We start from the raw sequence: 14253 nt of genomic DNA, 5'->3' as shown, positions 1-14253 counted from the left end.
AAGAGTCTCTTAGCCTCTCTGGGCTTCTTTAAACCCCAAGGCAGAGGCTGGTCTAAAACCCAGAAGTCCTGGTTTCTAGCCCTCAGCTCCAAGAACCTCACTTCTGGGACAGGCTCACTAGGTACCAGCTGGCTGCTGCACACTATCTTCCAAGTGGTTTGTTTTAAGTGCTGAAGCAGAAGGGCTTCCCTAGCTGCTAGATGCTGGGCAGCAGCTGAGCATGCCATGATAGGGATTCTGCCCCGGCCAGGCACAGCCAGGCTCTACCTTGGTCCACTAGTGAGCCTGCTGGGGTGGGAGATGCTACACTATCACAGCAACACCCCCCCAGTGCCAGTGCAGACTGCACTGGGCTCCACAGATACTCTATTGAGAGAACAGATTCAGACTTCTCTAATTCTTGGGGAAGCTGAGCAGTCAAAGCTGCCAGCTAGTTCATACAGAGCAAGGGACAGACTCAGCTTGAACTCTAGCCCCTGAAAGCTGCCACTTCAAGTTCTGCCAACTCCAGGAAGACTGCTGTATCCAAGAGGCATCACCTACCTATGCTGGAAACACGGCACGAGATCCCAACCCGCTGAGAAAGGGGGCTGTGCATGCAGCCAGGGAGGAAATGCCACTATCACGTCTTATGTGCCAATGCTTTGCTCAAATGCCCTTTGTTTTCATGCAGTTGAAGGCTCACTCTAGTTTAAACCTGAGGTCAGTAGATAGAAGTGAACCCCTGCTTTCAGAAGGCTTGTTTAAAAAAAATAAAATAAAATCAGTAAGATTTGGCACCTGTACCTTGCACAAAAGCAGGCATTCCGCTTCCTGCTTAAAGGGATTCGAGGGGAGGCACACTGGGCAAGACTGAAGCCTGGCATCCTCAGCTGTTGCAACACAGGATTATGGCAGCTGCCCCCCACCCACAAAGCAAAAGAACTCCCAAGCAAGCTGGGAGTGCTGGGGCCTCCCAGGAGCTTCACATCCCCTCTCCTCTGTGGGCTTCGCTTCCCCCTAGTCTCCCACAACACATGGTTCTTTCACCAAGAGGCGAGGCTGCCAAGCCCAGGAGGATCAGTGGAAGCACAAACGTGTACATGGCACCACAGCACTTCAGTGGCAAAGGGCAATGGCATCCTAGTGAGGTGTTTGGAGCTTTTTTGAATATCTGAAGACTTTTCTGTGGGGGAAAAAGCCATTTTTCCAAGTAGCCAGTTCAGCTGTCCCAGAGCATCTGTGTGTGCACCTGAATGGACAGGAGCTGGAGTCTGAGCCAGGATCACTGTACACATTGGCTGTTCGGTGACAGCTGGAAGCTCAATTGGCATTTGCATCTTCACACAGCCGAGTGTCAAACACCGAATTGTAACATTTGATCGGGGCCCTATGCAGACAACTCTGACCCGGCTCTGCACCATACCTCTGCCCCACCTCCTGCTACCCTGGTGGGGCAGAGGTTATGAACACCCCACCATGCTCCAGACCTGCCGAGGGGGGAAGGAGCAGCATGTGGACACTCACCTGTTGGTAACCTGGACAGCATCATACGCATGCTTCAAGTCCTCCTCCATCATTTTCTCAGGGCTCCTGTTCAGTCCAAAGAGCTCAGCAATGTACTGACGGGGAGAAGGCAGCTACTGAGAGTCAGGCCTTCAGGTGGAAGCGCATGTCCCAAGACCTGATGCCTGAGCCAGGGGAAGGGGGTGGAGGCAGGTGCCTTACCCAGGGCCTGAGGAGCTTCTTGTCCTCGTGAGCCAGCTGTGTCTTTGTCTTGTGTAGCTCCTCCTGGGTCCTGGCCAGCTCTTTTCTGACAGCATTGAGCTGCCCCAGGAGGATGTAAGCCTTCAAGGGGTCCTGCTCACCATCGCTGCTCAAGGAGGATGTGGTGCTGTCCGACCTGGCCCTGTACTGCTCAGGTATCAGCCTCCAGGGATCCTTCTCCTGGTTCAGAGGCTGGGATGGAGACTGGGCAGGAGGAAGAGTGTGGCTTGGGGAGGATGTTTTTACTCAAACCCCTCGGTATCTGTAGCCACCCACTCAATGAGAGCCCAAGACACCCCAACTCTGCTGGGGATGTTGATGGACAGCTCTGAAGCACAAGGGGCCACGTGGGCCAGAGGCTTGTAAGCTTGATGGAGGGGCACCATAGGCTAGCACGAGGATTGTCCAAATGGAGCAAGCCTGTCTCCATCACCCGTGTCCTTCAGCACGGATTTTCCTGTTTGTGAGAGGCCTTTGGCATTGGGAGACGTAGTTCCCAGTGTCTGCAGAGCACCGAGTACCTTGTGCAGCACGTTTTGGACTCAGTTTCAGGTGAGCCCAATGCCAGCCCCATCACCACTCCTGAGAGCAGGGGCTGGAAAGCAGTCTGTGCTCTGCCAGTGCAGACAAGGGAAGGTTGTACATACAGATGGTCATTTCTAGCCAACAGGGACTGAGACCAGGCCCCATTCCCCACCCCAGACACCTGTGCATGTGATGGGACAGGATGGAAGGGGAGGATGCGACAGTCTGGCAGCCAGGATCCTAGCTGCGCATCATCTGCTCTCCTGCTTGCAGCCAGCCAAGAGAATGGGGTCGGCCATGGTCTATATCCAGGGGCCAAGCCAGCCCTGCTCCTTAGGGAAAAAGTGGGCAGGAAAAGAGCACCATCTCACCTCTATCTGCTGGATGGGTTCATCCCGGGATAGGGCTGTGGACCCAGACTGGTAGCTGCTCTCCGAGTCCAGAATACTGTCAGAAGATGGGGACCTCCTGAAGCCTGTGGTGTGCTGGATTTGGAAGAAAAAAGGGTATGGGGCTGCATTACAACAAGGTCAGGAGCCCAGTCAGCATCACATCAGGAGTGCAACAGGCCGGGGGAAACAGGGCAGAGCAGAGGACTCTGAACACACTTGTGCAATTGTGGCCTGGACAGTCCCACCCAGCTGTAGCCATGGCTAAGTACATGAGGCAGGATACCCACCCCTGCATATGGGCTGGACATCTTCCCATAGGGCCAGAGAGACACTTGCCTCTTACCTTTTTAGAGAGCATGGCTAAAGCCAGTCACCTTGCAACTCCTAGAAGCCTTGGCCCAAAGTCATAGTCCAAGGCCATTTGGCACCTGGCCCCATTCAGGGGAACAGGGTTTGGGGCACCTCCCTCACCACCTTAGAAAAACCATCTGGTGTGTGCACAGAGCCATCCTCCAAAAGGGGCCTGGAGACTGCTGCTGCCAGAGCCCCAGCCATGAGGGCACAGCTCTTCCACTGAGGCAAGCACCACTTGTGGGTGGGCAGCTGCCCCATGTCCCCCACAACCTGCCTGCTTCACCTACATTTAGCTGCATCCTTTCGTCCTGCACCTTGTTCTAAGCCCCTCTCCATGGTCCCCCCCAGGCAGCACCATGCTCATGCTCTCACCTTGTGGAAGGCCACCTCCTCCCGCAGGTTCTCATAGCCTTGCTCCAGGCGGGCATACTCCTTCACCAGGCTTTGGTAGCGAGACCTCTCCTCCTCCAGCTCGCACTGCAGCTCTCTGCTCTCCACTGACAGGCGCTGGCACATTTTTTCTGGAGCAGGGTGGAAGAGCCGAGTGGAGAAGGCAGCACATCTGCAGGACTGAGCCCAGGGTGGGCATACCAAGGGGATCCAAGCCTTGCTCACCCCACCCAGTGGGGTCAGGGTGGTGGCTGACCCCAGAAGCCCAGTAACTAGTTCTCACAGGACACAGCTGCCACACTGCTCTTGTAGGGATCCCACTGACAGCCCAGGAGTGTGGGCTGGTCCTTATGGCTTTGGTTTGTAAGCCCCACCCCCCATGTCTGACCCCTACGATGAGTCTGGGCAGAAGGCTTGGCATGGCTCCTGCCTCTCCCTGTCCTGGATGGAAAGGGACCATGCTGGTCTCTAGGGTCAGCCAGGCTGAGCTCCCAGGGTACTAGATTGTAGGCAGCCTGTATTTGTGAAGTGCCAACAAGGCACTTGGCCGTCTTGGTGCAAGAAAAGGAGGAGGTAAGGACAGGTGGCATGGCCCACAGCCTCAGGCGCACGGTCCCTGCCCCTCACCTTGTGTCTGGACTTTTGTTAAAGATTTTCTATATTCCAAGCCAAATTATCCAAAACAAATTCCAAAAACGAGAGTCTGTCCAGAACCATAAGCGGCCCTACTACTGGCAAACATCCTCCACCCCATCTGAGGCTTCAGGTGTTTCCAAAACCTTTGGCAGGCATCTTATGTGCAGGCCCAAGCCCAGAGGCTTGTGGTTTAGATGCCTCAGTTTTGCTTGCCCTCAGCCATAAGGCCCCAGGGAAAAAATGGTCTTCCCTTTCCATAAAGTGGGCAGGTAAGTGGAAGGCTTATTATACATTACACCTAGGCAGGTACTATCCCTGTGCCAGGACAGCGGTCTTCCCCGGTGCAGCTAGGAAGACCGCCTCCATGGCCAGTGTTTCCCTTGCCAGGTAAGCACAGACTACACTTGATCTGAGCCTTCAAGAGGCTGAGAAGTGATGTGTCTGGACATGCTCATATAACCACACGAACAAGTCCAGAACTACCAGGGCAGTAGGACTAGGGAAATAACAAAGGGGGGCCTACATGGGAACAGCCTGAACAGAACCTGATGAGCCCCAAGGAAGTAGTGCAGCAAGTTTGGACTGAGGCAGCAGAGCCCCCCCCCCCCGAGATCCAAGGGACTCCCTGCCACCAGGTTAGTCTGGGCCAAGTGACCAGGAGGCTGGCTCATCATACAGCCACTGGGATCCCTGCTCTTCCAGGAGGGAGAAGGGAAAAATCTGCCCTGGGTGCAGAAGTGCAAGTTACTGCCAGCCACCAGCCTCTTCTGTGCCCCCACAATAGGGGAGTCAAATCTACTTACCAGGTGGCCCCAAACCCAGACACTGGCTCCCTCCCCACAGGACAGCCAGCAGCCACCAGGCTGGGAGGGCTAGGGCAGAACTGACCTTCCACATCCTTGGACTGCTCCAGGAGGCGCCGGTTCAGAGTGTCATTTTCATCCTTCAGATTGGACTTGGCAGCTTCCAACTCTGTCATACGCTGGGGAAGGGAGACAAGGGTCGGCAGGGTGGCACTGATGGGAGCACAGCACCATGCTGCAGGTATAGGAACATTACAGGCTGCCAAACCCCACCCCACCAGCCCTGGCCAGGGTCAGGAATGCTATGGGAGCAGCCAGATGATGAACAAATGGGAAAAGCTGGCCAGAGCACTGGACATTTGCTAGGCAGGGACACCTGTGACACTAACCCATACCAGCTCACTGCAGCTGCCAGGACATGGGATGCCCATGAGCTCAGCAGGTAGCAGTCTGTGCCCCAGAGACCAGTCTCCCCTAGAGCAGGAGTGGTGACACTGCAGCACTGGGCCAGGGTGGGGGTAGCTTTGGTTCCTTTGCACTTAGGAGCCCCGTCCCCTTCCCCCAACAGGGCTCTGCAGGAAGAGCTGCCCAGAGCCAGAGGCCAGTCCCCCATAGGCACCTGTTTCAGCTGCTCGAGCTCCTGGCACAGCCTCCTCTCCGAGCTCCTCTTCTCCAGCTCCATGCACTGTAGCTGTTCCTGCAGGCCCTGGATGTGCTGGTCCTGTGCCTTGTCCTCACGCAGTTGCTGCATCTCGCCACACAGCCGCTCCACTTCCTCCGCATGGGAGGTACTTAGCACCGAGAGCTGCTCCAAGAGGCTCCGGTTCTCCCGGGCCTTGGGGGAGGCAGCAGAAAGCAGTGACCAATTTCAGGGTTTGGGTGCCCTCGTGCCCAGGTGTAGTTTGGGCCAGACAAGACATCAACCCCAAGCCCCATGACGCCAACACCTTGCCACAACCCAGGTGGTGACAGACCCTTGGCAGCTGGGAAGACTGAGGCACAGAAAGGATGCGACTGGCCACAGCCATGACAAGTCAGAGTCCTAGCCAAGGCTGGGACCCAGGAGCCTGACTGCTGTTTCCTACTTGCCCCAACACTGCAGTGCATGGTCCAAGCCTCCCATTCCACGAACCTCCCCTGGCTGCAGGCATGAGATGCCAGGCCAGAACCATTGGCCCCTTGCCAGACACAAGACCTGTGGGGACCATGCAGTCCAGCACGGCCACATCACATCCATGCAGGTGAGGACAGTAATACTTCCCCGGGGGCCCCTAGAGAAGCATCTTGCCCAGATCAGGGCTCAGCGCTCCCCTGCACCCAGCATTCACCACCAAGGTCAGGAAGCTGCCCAGGACCTTGCTGAGCCCATGTGCTAGACTGGCACAGCCCAGTCCTCACCCAGACATGTAATAGCTGCTCTGCTAGACACCAGGTCTCCAGGGGACTGAACCACCTCTAACCCAAGGGCTTTTTGGAGGGCCCTGCCTGCCAGCCCTGACCTTCATGGAAGCACCTGTCTGTTGGGTACGGCTACACCATGACAGCATCAGGTCCCAGCCCAGACAGATTTGAGTGCAGCCCACTCAGCGAGGGGGCAGGATCAGTTTGTGGCATTCCGGGCATAGAGATTGTGCCCCACTAGTATAAACACATGGTGGGGGGGCAGTAACCCCACTATCCCATATCCTGACTTTCTGTACCCCTGAAGGCCTCTGGAAAAAAGGTCAGAAAATGAACTAGGGGAACTTTAGCAGAAGCCTCTCCCCTCCCCAAGCCATTAGCCAGGCACTGATAGATGGCAATTCTGGGAAACACTCAATGACTGAACGTGGTGTGCAAGAGTGAATCAAGCCAGGAACACATCCCGCCCTTGGCTGCCCTGGGAACCAGCAGATCCAGGCCAGTTCCAGAAGCAGCATGCTGCCTGCTGGGGCCAGCTTAAGGCAGACAACCCCCTTATTTCAGGGAGAAGGAGGGTGGTTGTACCATCTACCCAGGCTACAGACCTTCAATTCCCTCATTGGGTACGGGGCTCATTAGCCACCCAAGCAGAGTTAAGTAGGAAAAGCAGCTGCCAGCCACTTTGACTGCAAAAAGATCTAAACTCCTGACACCAGCTCATGCAGATGGGACACTGCATGGCTATGTCACCTCTACCAAGAGGTCAAGCCTCCGTCCCTGCTTCTAAACCAGCAGTACAGCTGGGACAAGGAGCTGAGCCTCTTTAGCCCTGCTGTGCAGATGTGGGGCAGGGAGAAGGGGAGGGGGCTCCCTCCCCACCAGGTACATTCAAGAGGTCATATCCCAAGAGCAGAGGCAGGTGGAAGATTACACCAAGTGGATGGGAATGTAGCCACCTCTGGGATGGCGAAGTAGTTCTGGGTGACGGGCAAGCAGCAGTGCTGACAGGAAGGGACGGACTCCCAAAACCTTAGCGTTAGGGAGGGAACGAATTTACAGAGGCCAGAACAAAAAGTGCCCCAGGTAGCCAGAGCTGCACCACAGGAAGTCGACAAGTAGGCACTCTGCTCCAAGACCCACTACCCCGCCAGAGGACCAGGTGAGCCTGCCCAACTCCAGCACCATCCCCGAGCAAGGGCAGGGCCAGGCAAGATGCCAATGCACCCACCTGCTCATCCAGCTTGCACTGGAGCTGCATCACTTTGATCTCCATGCCCTTGTGGAGCTGCTTGTAGTGTTCGACTGACCGCGCCTCGATGCGGAGCTGCTTCAGCTCCCTGCGGGCCCGAGAACGCCGGAAACAGCACTGCAGGTAGACGGCAGCACGGCGGAGGCGGGCATAGTGGGAGCGAGCCAGCCAGCCCCTCACAGCTGCCTGGATCACCATGGCCTTCTGGTGCAGCACCATCTGAGCAGGAGGGATGAGCCATGAGGGATTTGCAGGCATGGCATGGAGCTGTGCACCCCTCCTTCACCAAGTGCCCACAACCCAGGATTGGTACCTGCCCCTAGAAGATGCCAAGCGTGCTCCCTGCTCAGCCTCAGAAGTGAGCAGAAGAGTGCCCGGGGCATCGCAGCACCCTGCACACCATAGGCCCAGGCCTCACCCCACCGAGTCGCCTGCTACCTCAGGCTCTGGTCACCTTTGTGTCCAGGTCCAAGAGCAGCACCCCTGGGCACCAAGCACAAGACTTCTCCACCTACCCCAGACAGAGCAAGCCCCACATCCCACTTCCCACCCTCCGGGTCCAGACAGGACTCGTACCACTCTGTACAGGTGCCTGGCAAACATGCCACGGGTGAAGGCCTGGATGGTGATGATGGCCACATGGATGCGCAGGTAAGACCTCCTGGCTAGTGCCATCTTGATGTTCTTCTGCAGGATCACAGCAGCTTTGGCCCTCCGCAGGTCCCTGACCAGCCTGCCCAGAAGGAACAGCATGCTGGGCACAGCTGCCAGGGCCTGCTGCCCCCAGGACAGGGATCCTCTCCAGTGCATGAGCCTCTGCAGGCATCCAGGGCTGCCAAGCAGGACCATGGGCCAAGCTACACACCCCTCCTCCCTTAGCTTGGAGCTGCGGCACTGTTCCAGCCACTGCCCCTGCACTCGGGCTCCTCCCAGGGCTCCTCGCATTTGAAGCTGGTGCTCTAACTGGACAGGGAGAGCCCTGCCGAGACCAGCTGCTGGCAGGCCCAGCCTGTGTCCCCCCTTCCCTGCTGGCTGGCAGGGCCAGGCCTCACCTCCTGGCCAGAAGGCCCCGGGCAAAGCGCTGGATATGGATGGCAGCTGCACGCACAAGCAGGAAGCGCCTCCTGCCCAGCCAGCCCCGGAGGCTGCTCTGAAGAACGATGCAGGCTGCACGCAGTGTCTTGGCTCGCAGCTCCTCCAGGAAGGCCACCTGGCCAGCGCGCAGGAACACCTTCCTCCTCCCACACTGGTACTTGCTGGGATCCTGAAGCAAGAGTCGCCGGAGGGGTGAGAAGGGTTAGCTCCACAGACAGGGCAAGGTCTGCACGGCCCAGGGGATCTGGACCCAGCCTGGTTCAGCTCATCCTTAACTCCCTCTGGACCAACCTACTCGCACGACAACGCACATGGGCTCCACAGCCTCTGGGACTCACCCAGGCAGAGTCACACTGTGAACAGGCCTGGCTAGTGCAGGGCTTAGAGAGCCTTCTCCTGCTGTGCAGGCTGCACCAGCCCCATGGGACAGACAAAAAAGGCTTCATCTGCCACCCTTCCAGCCCGCAGCAAGGTCAAGCAAACCCAGAGGGATGGAGGGCAAGCTCAGTGCTGTCCCCCACTAATGAGGAGCTAATGGCTCTTCCCATTAGTAGATGGATTTGATTGAATAACTCCCAGCAACCCTGGGTTCCTCAGAGCACGGGATCCTGGCAGGCAGCTTCTGTACAGCAGTGCTGTGGGGCCTCAAACACCAGATAGACTGCACCTTCCTAAGGCACCGCCACGGGAGCCCCAACTATGACCAGTCTTTGTTTTGGAGGGGGAAAACTGTGGGACACATGGCCTGACCAGGGAGCCACAGCCTGCTAAGAACAGGAGGCACTTGAACAACACCCCCAGAGAGTTTGAGTTGACTGAAGTTTGAGATGCAAGAAATGTAGCTTGTGTGGAGGGGGTGGAAGAGGGCCTTTCCAGCCAGCCCGGAGGAGGCTGTTCAGCACATTTGGTGGGACCAAAACAATGGACAGAACAAAATGGGAGATGCGGATCCAGCATCCCCTGCCAGTAGAAAGCCTGGGTCTACAGGCCACCCCTGCCCACTCTATACTCAGGCTGGAACAAAAGCTGGCAGCTTCTCCAACCAAGCCTCCTGGACAGGCAGCTGCTGCCTCCATCATGCCCATATGGGGCACACTAAGGTACCACCACTGGCACAGCATGGGGCAAGGAGCTGGGCTGGGTTGAAGAGCACTCTGAATCAAGTACTAGCTGCTCCCAAATCCATGTGCTCAGAGAAGGTCCCTGCCCCTCCCATCCCAAGACCTGGGGCTTACTCTGAGCAGTCTCTCGAGGACTAGCCTGCAGATCTTTTTCTCATCATCCCCAGTTAGCTCCACGCGGCTCATCAGCACCCTGTACCGGCTAAAGAAGTCCTCATATGTCCACCTGCAGAGGAAGGAAAGCCACGGCCATGATCAGAGTGCTGGCAAGCAAGAGAGGCACTGCTTGGAGTGAAGCAGGGAACTGGGTCACTCGTACCTGGATGGGTACCCTGAGGCGCTGATCTGGATGGTTTCCAGGATGCCACAGGCCCGCAGCTGCTCAATGGCTCGCTTCGAGTCAAACCTAGGAGAGACTGGAGTCAGTCCCCTGCCAGAAACCTGGCCCTGCCCATCCACCAGTTGCAGACATGCACAGGCAGGAGCCACACTCAGCCCCAGCTCATTAGCAAGTCCCATTGCAGCAGTCTCTAGGAGGTGCTGGAGAAGGAGCTGGGCACCTAGCTCTTGGGGCAGGAAAGGAGTAGGAGAGCTGCCAGGTCAGAGTCGGGGCCCTGCCTTCAGCTGAGGGGACAACAGGTGTGCCGTCACGTCAGCCCCGCTGTGGGGACCAAGCATGTTGCCTCCAGTTTTAAAACAAACCCAGCCAACTCCAGTGGGAAAGGCCTGCCTGGGGTGTCCACCCCCACACTCCCACCATGCCTGGGGACTGGCATGCTTACTCAAAGGGTCGCTTGAGGTCATTGGGCTTGATGCAGCGGATGTAGTGTGGCGTGGTGCAGCCCAGCATCTCCATCAGCTTGTGCAGTGAAGCCTTGAACTGCAGAGGACGGGGGCAAAGCGAGACAGGTCAGGCACATGCTGCTGCAGAGGCGCCAGCCAGATTGGCAGGGGCCCAGAAGCTGCCCCCAAGGACCATGCTCTGACTCCAGAGGACTGATCTTGACAGAGCCATGGTTCTACTCAAAGCCAAGACACAGGAATAGACAGGCAGACAGCATGGAGGCCAGAGATACCCCAGGACCCAGGCCAAAGGCTGGTTCAGGCAACAGGGAGCCTGGGCTCCCAGACACCCCATTGCCCCTCCATGCTGAGGAAACATCTTGTTAGGTTTCCGATGCAGCCCAGCCAGGCTGGAAGCAAGTACCAGTACCCCAGCCATGCAGTAAGACACAGCAGCTCAGACCCAGTGTGCGTGGAAGACTAGGACCCTCCAACCCAAAGCTTTGGAAATGGGTCTTATCTCCAGCACAGCCAGGGGAAAGGGCCTGGACCCATGTGCACAGACAGCCAGAGACCTGGGCTAGAAGTCCAGCTTGACGATTCCCAAAAGGGCTGGGCACTGACAGCTCCTAGAAGCAAGCAGGACTGCAGGGAACTGAATAACTGGGGTATTTAAGGCCCTCTCCCAGCATCTCTCCATATGCTAGAGATGCCAGCCTGATGCTGCATTGGTGGCCGACTGCCTTGGCTCTAGGACAAGCAGACTCAGGGGCTCCTTGTTCTGTACCTGAATGGAGATGGGCTTCCTGTGCTCCTTGTTGGTGCCTGGCAAGGACTTCCTGCTGGGACGGACGGTCAGCCGGGTCCCATTCGACCTGCGCAGGGAGATGGTGCCATCACAGTCCTCAGGGAATAGCTCTGCTAGCAGCTGTGACTGGGGCCAGAGGGATTAGCAGAATGATCAGGCTAAGCCCAGCAGTGAGCATCAGGTGACACCTCCCAGCAAGCAGGGGCACCCATCTGGTCAGCCAGGGACTCCCACTGGACAGCATGGCAAAGCCACAGCCACGGAGCAGCAAGCAGCTCGAAAGGCTCCCAAGTAGGACGCAGACTGCACTCTAGCAAGTGCCTTGGAATAGCACCAGTACAGCCAAAGTCTGCTTCTAGCAAGCCGTCCCACAGGGGCTGGCTATCCCAGGAATGCAGGGAAGGAGGTTGTGGGCGAGAGCTATAGTCCTGGCCAGGCACCACCCCCTGCCCCCACCAGAATCAGCAAGGCAGCAACTGAACCCCAGCCCCACTAGGAACAGCGGCATTCAGAGCCCAAGGGCACTGAAAAAAGCAGAAGGTAGGAGTGCATACAAAGCACCATGGGTTACCCCCAAAACCCATGAGGCCTGGGTCCAGAAGGGGCCACATGAACCCCTTCCCCCAACACCATTGACAAGCCACAGCTTCCAGCCAGTGGTGAGAGGGGATGGGGAGTAAAGAACAGCATCAGTCACCTCTCAGCAGTGCCCCTTCTGCCAGTGCCCCCAGCACCACTGCCCCAAAGAGGGCAGATGGATCCGGAGAGCACCGAGATGGCTTCCAGCCCAGAGGCTGGACAGAGCAGCATCCTTGCCAGCCCTGGAGCCTCCGGCTGTAGCCAAGGGCAGCACGACCCGCTCTGGCGCCTTTGGGCTGGGCGGTTTCTGTAGGTAGCGCCAAGCATGGATCATGCAGGGGGAAAAGCGGGGGCCTGGCGCCCCCTGGTGGAGCAGAGCCTGCAGTTCATGACCTGGCCCAGCTTCACTCCATGTCCAAGAGGCACCTGCAGCTCTGCCCTGCTAGCCTGCAGCAGCACCGAGCGGGCCGGCGACTCCGGACATGGAGGATACGGGGAGGCAAAAAAAAAAAATTAAAATTGGCCTCCCTCGGAGACCAGTTCTCAGCCTCTGGCATTTGCACCTCAGCTCCAACCCCACCCCCAGCAGAGGGGGGGCACCCCTTGCCTGGAGAGTATGACCCACTGCATGCCACCAAGTGCCCCTCCCAAACCCCAAAACCCTTGGGTCTGCCCCGTCACATGCAATCAGGGAAGGGATCAGCACTGTTGGCACTGTCCACTGCCTTGGAGTAGCATGCCCCACAGCCAAGGTTACCCAGCAAGGGGTGGGGGGGTTGTTGCAGAGCCTGCCAGGGCATGCTGTTTCCAGCACTGCCCTCCAGTGACCCTCATGAAACCCGTTACCATTCTGGACCACATCTCTCCATGCAGGGACTGTGCTACCCCACCCCAGGAATCCAAGGAGGCACCTTGCTGGCTCGAAGAAGCCCGATCAGCTCTGCATGGACAGCATCTCTGTTCTTCTCCAGAAACCCTTTGCACTGATACTCCACCTGCAGGGGAACAGTGCAGAGGGGCCCTGTTTGCTACCAGCAGGGGCAGCCTCCACGTAACTCAGGAAGACCACCAGGAGCTTGCCCCGAGCCCTTCAGAGCCTGCCCAGGGTGGGAAGAGGGATGGCAAGTCTGTTGCCAGAAGCATTGCACTATATCTGCACTAGAGGGAAAAGTTCTGCTTTGAAAACCCCAAATGCACAGGGTTCCTCTGCTGGGGTGGGTATCAGGAACTAGGTCTCTGCAAAGAGCAGAGATGGGTTTTGTAAGGTACATTAATTCAAGAGAGCACAGGTGTATACACAGTGGAGGGAAGTGTCTGACCACCCTACCAGAGACCGAGTGGCAAGGGGTCTCCCCAGTACTAGGCTCTAGCACAGCCGACTGGGAAGGAAGTGTGGCATTCAACTGAAAGCTGGCCTACAGAGGACACAAGTCCCAGTGTGCACCACCCAGGACAGGCATGCCAGGTGGAAGCATGCACTTGTCATACCTGGTCCTGCCACACTGAATCCCAAATGCCTTCCCTCCCGTCTCTTCAAAGCATGTTCTGCTGAGCTGCCTGGCTGGGATACAGCCTCCAGGCATTTGGGCAGCTCCACTTCCACTCGGACACAGCAAAAGGGGGAAAAAGGGGTGCTCCAGGGGCAGCTGGACTCCTTGCTGCCCTGCCACACAGAGCAGATACCCAACCGGGCCAACACCACCATGTGGCTGGCAGCACTGGCTGTGCAGACAGCCATAGGGCCCTGCTCTGAACAGCAGCTGTGTCAAAAGTAAGACCTTTCAGGAACGACCGAGACATTTTATGGCGACACTGGCTAGAGGTGGCAGGGCATCACACTGCCTTTCACCACCACCCAGTGGCCCCGAGAACCCTTTCTACCTTGCCAGCAAAGTGTTGTATGATGAAGGCATCTGCATGCATCTTGGGCTTCTCGAAGTGCAGGCTGTGGTGGAGGTGCCGGTCATAGAGTTTCTGAGCCCAGCTCCCATCGCTGCCATTGGGCATCTGTGAGAGGTGGTGGGGCAGGGGTCAGACAGCAGGCAGCCTGGGGACTCTGCCAGCTGAACCCCACTCCCCACAATGTCTAGGTCCTATTTGTATGGCCACCTGGCACCAAGCATCAAACAACTCCCCAGTGGGGAGAAAATACTGGGAATTCCCTGTGGGCAAGGCCCTTGCAAAAGCAGCCAGTCTGGCCCCTCACCCCACCCACTGCCTATGTCAGCAGATGCCCATCCCAATCCCTGTAGCACCCCTCACCAGGAGGCAGGGCAGATGGAGACTTGCACCAGGGCAGCTGACCAGAAGCTTGTGTTGCAGGTTGGTCAGGCCCTGGCCCAGGTGGAACAGAAGCATAGCACAGCAGAGC

The 14253-nt window shown here is 57.5% G+C and overlaps 1 protein-coding gene across 2 annotated transcripts in view; it reads right to left on the bottom strand.

The window, feature by feature from the left end:
* Nucleotides 1-14253, bottom strand: part of LOC102376880 (unconventional myosin-Vb-like) — a 51370-nt gene that overhangs the window by 10189 nt on the left and 26928 nt on the right. For both annotated transcript variants that reach the window (XM_006027183.3, XM_025208338.1), the window contains exons 13-27: nt 13764-13889; nt 12794-12877; nt 11283-11429; nt 10495-10592; nt 10032-10118; nt 9827-9938; nt 8549-8760; nt 8073-8229; nt 7476-7715; nt 5466-5681; nt 4932-5025; nt 3390-3538; nt 2643-2756; nt 1708-1950; nt 1507-1601 (exon numbers count right to left, since the gene is read on the bottom strand). In XM_006027183.3, coding sequence (XP_006027245.1) covers nt 1507-1601; nt 1708-1950; nt 2643-2756; nt 3390-3538; nt 4932-5025; nt 5466-5681; nt 7476-7715; nt 8073-8229; nt 8549-8760; nt 9827-9938; nt 10032-10118; nt 10495-10592; nt 11283-11429; nt 12794-12877; nt 13764-13889 — 2174 coding nt within the window. The remainder of the gene's footprint in view (nt 1-1506; nt 1602-1707; nt 1951-2642; nt 2757-3389; nt 3539-4931; nt 5026-5465; nt 5682-7475; nt 7716-8072; nt 8230-8548; nt 8761-9826; nt 9939-10031; nt 10119-10494; nt 10593-11282; nt 11430-12793; nt 12878-13763; nt 13890-14253) is intronic.

The sequence above is a fragment of the Alligator sinensis genome, unplaced genomic scaffold (assembly GCF_000455745.1).
Source record: "Alligator sinensis unplaced genomic scaffold, ASM45574v1 scaffold103_1, whole genome shotgun sequence".
NCBI classification, from domain to species: domain Eukaryota; kingdom Metazoa; phylum Chordata; order Crocodylia; family Alligatoridae; genus Alligator; species Alligator sinensis.
Note: the sequence above shows the minus strand (reverse complement) of the source record. Positions and strands in the feature narration are given on the sequence as shown.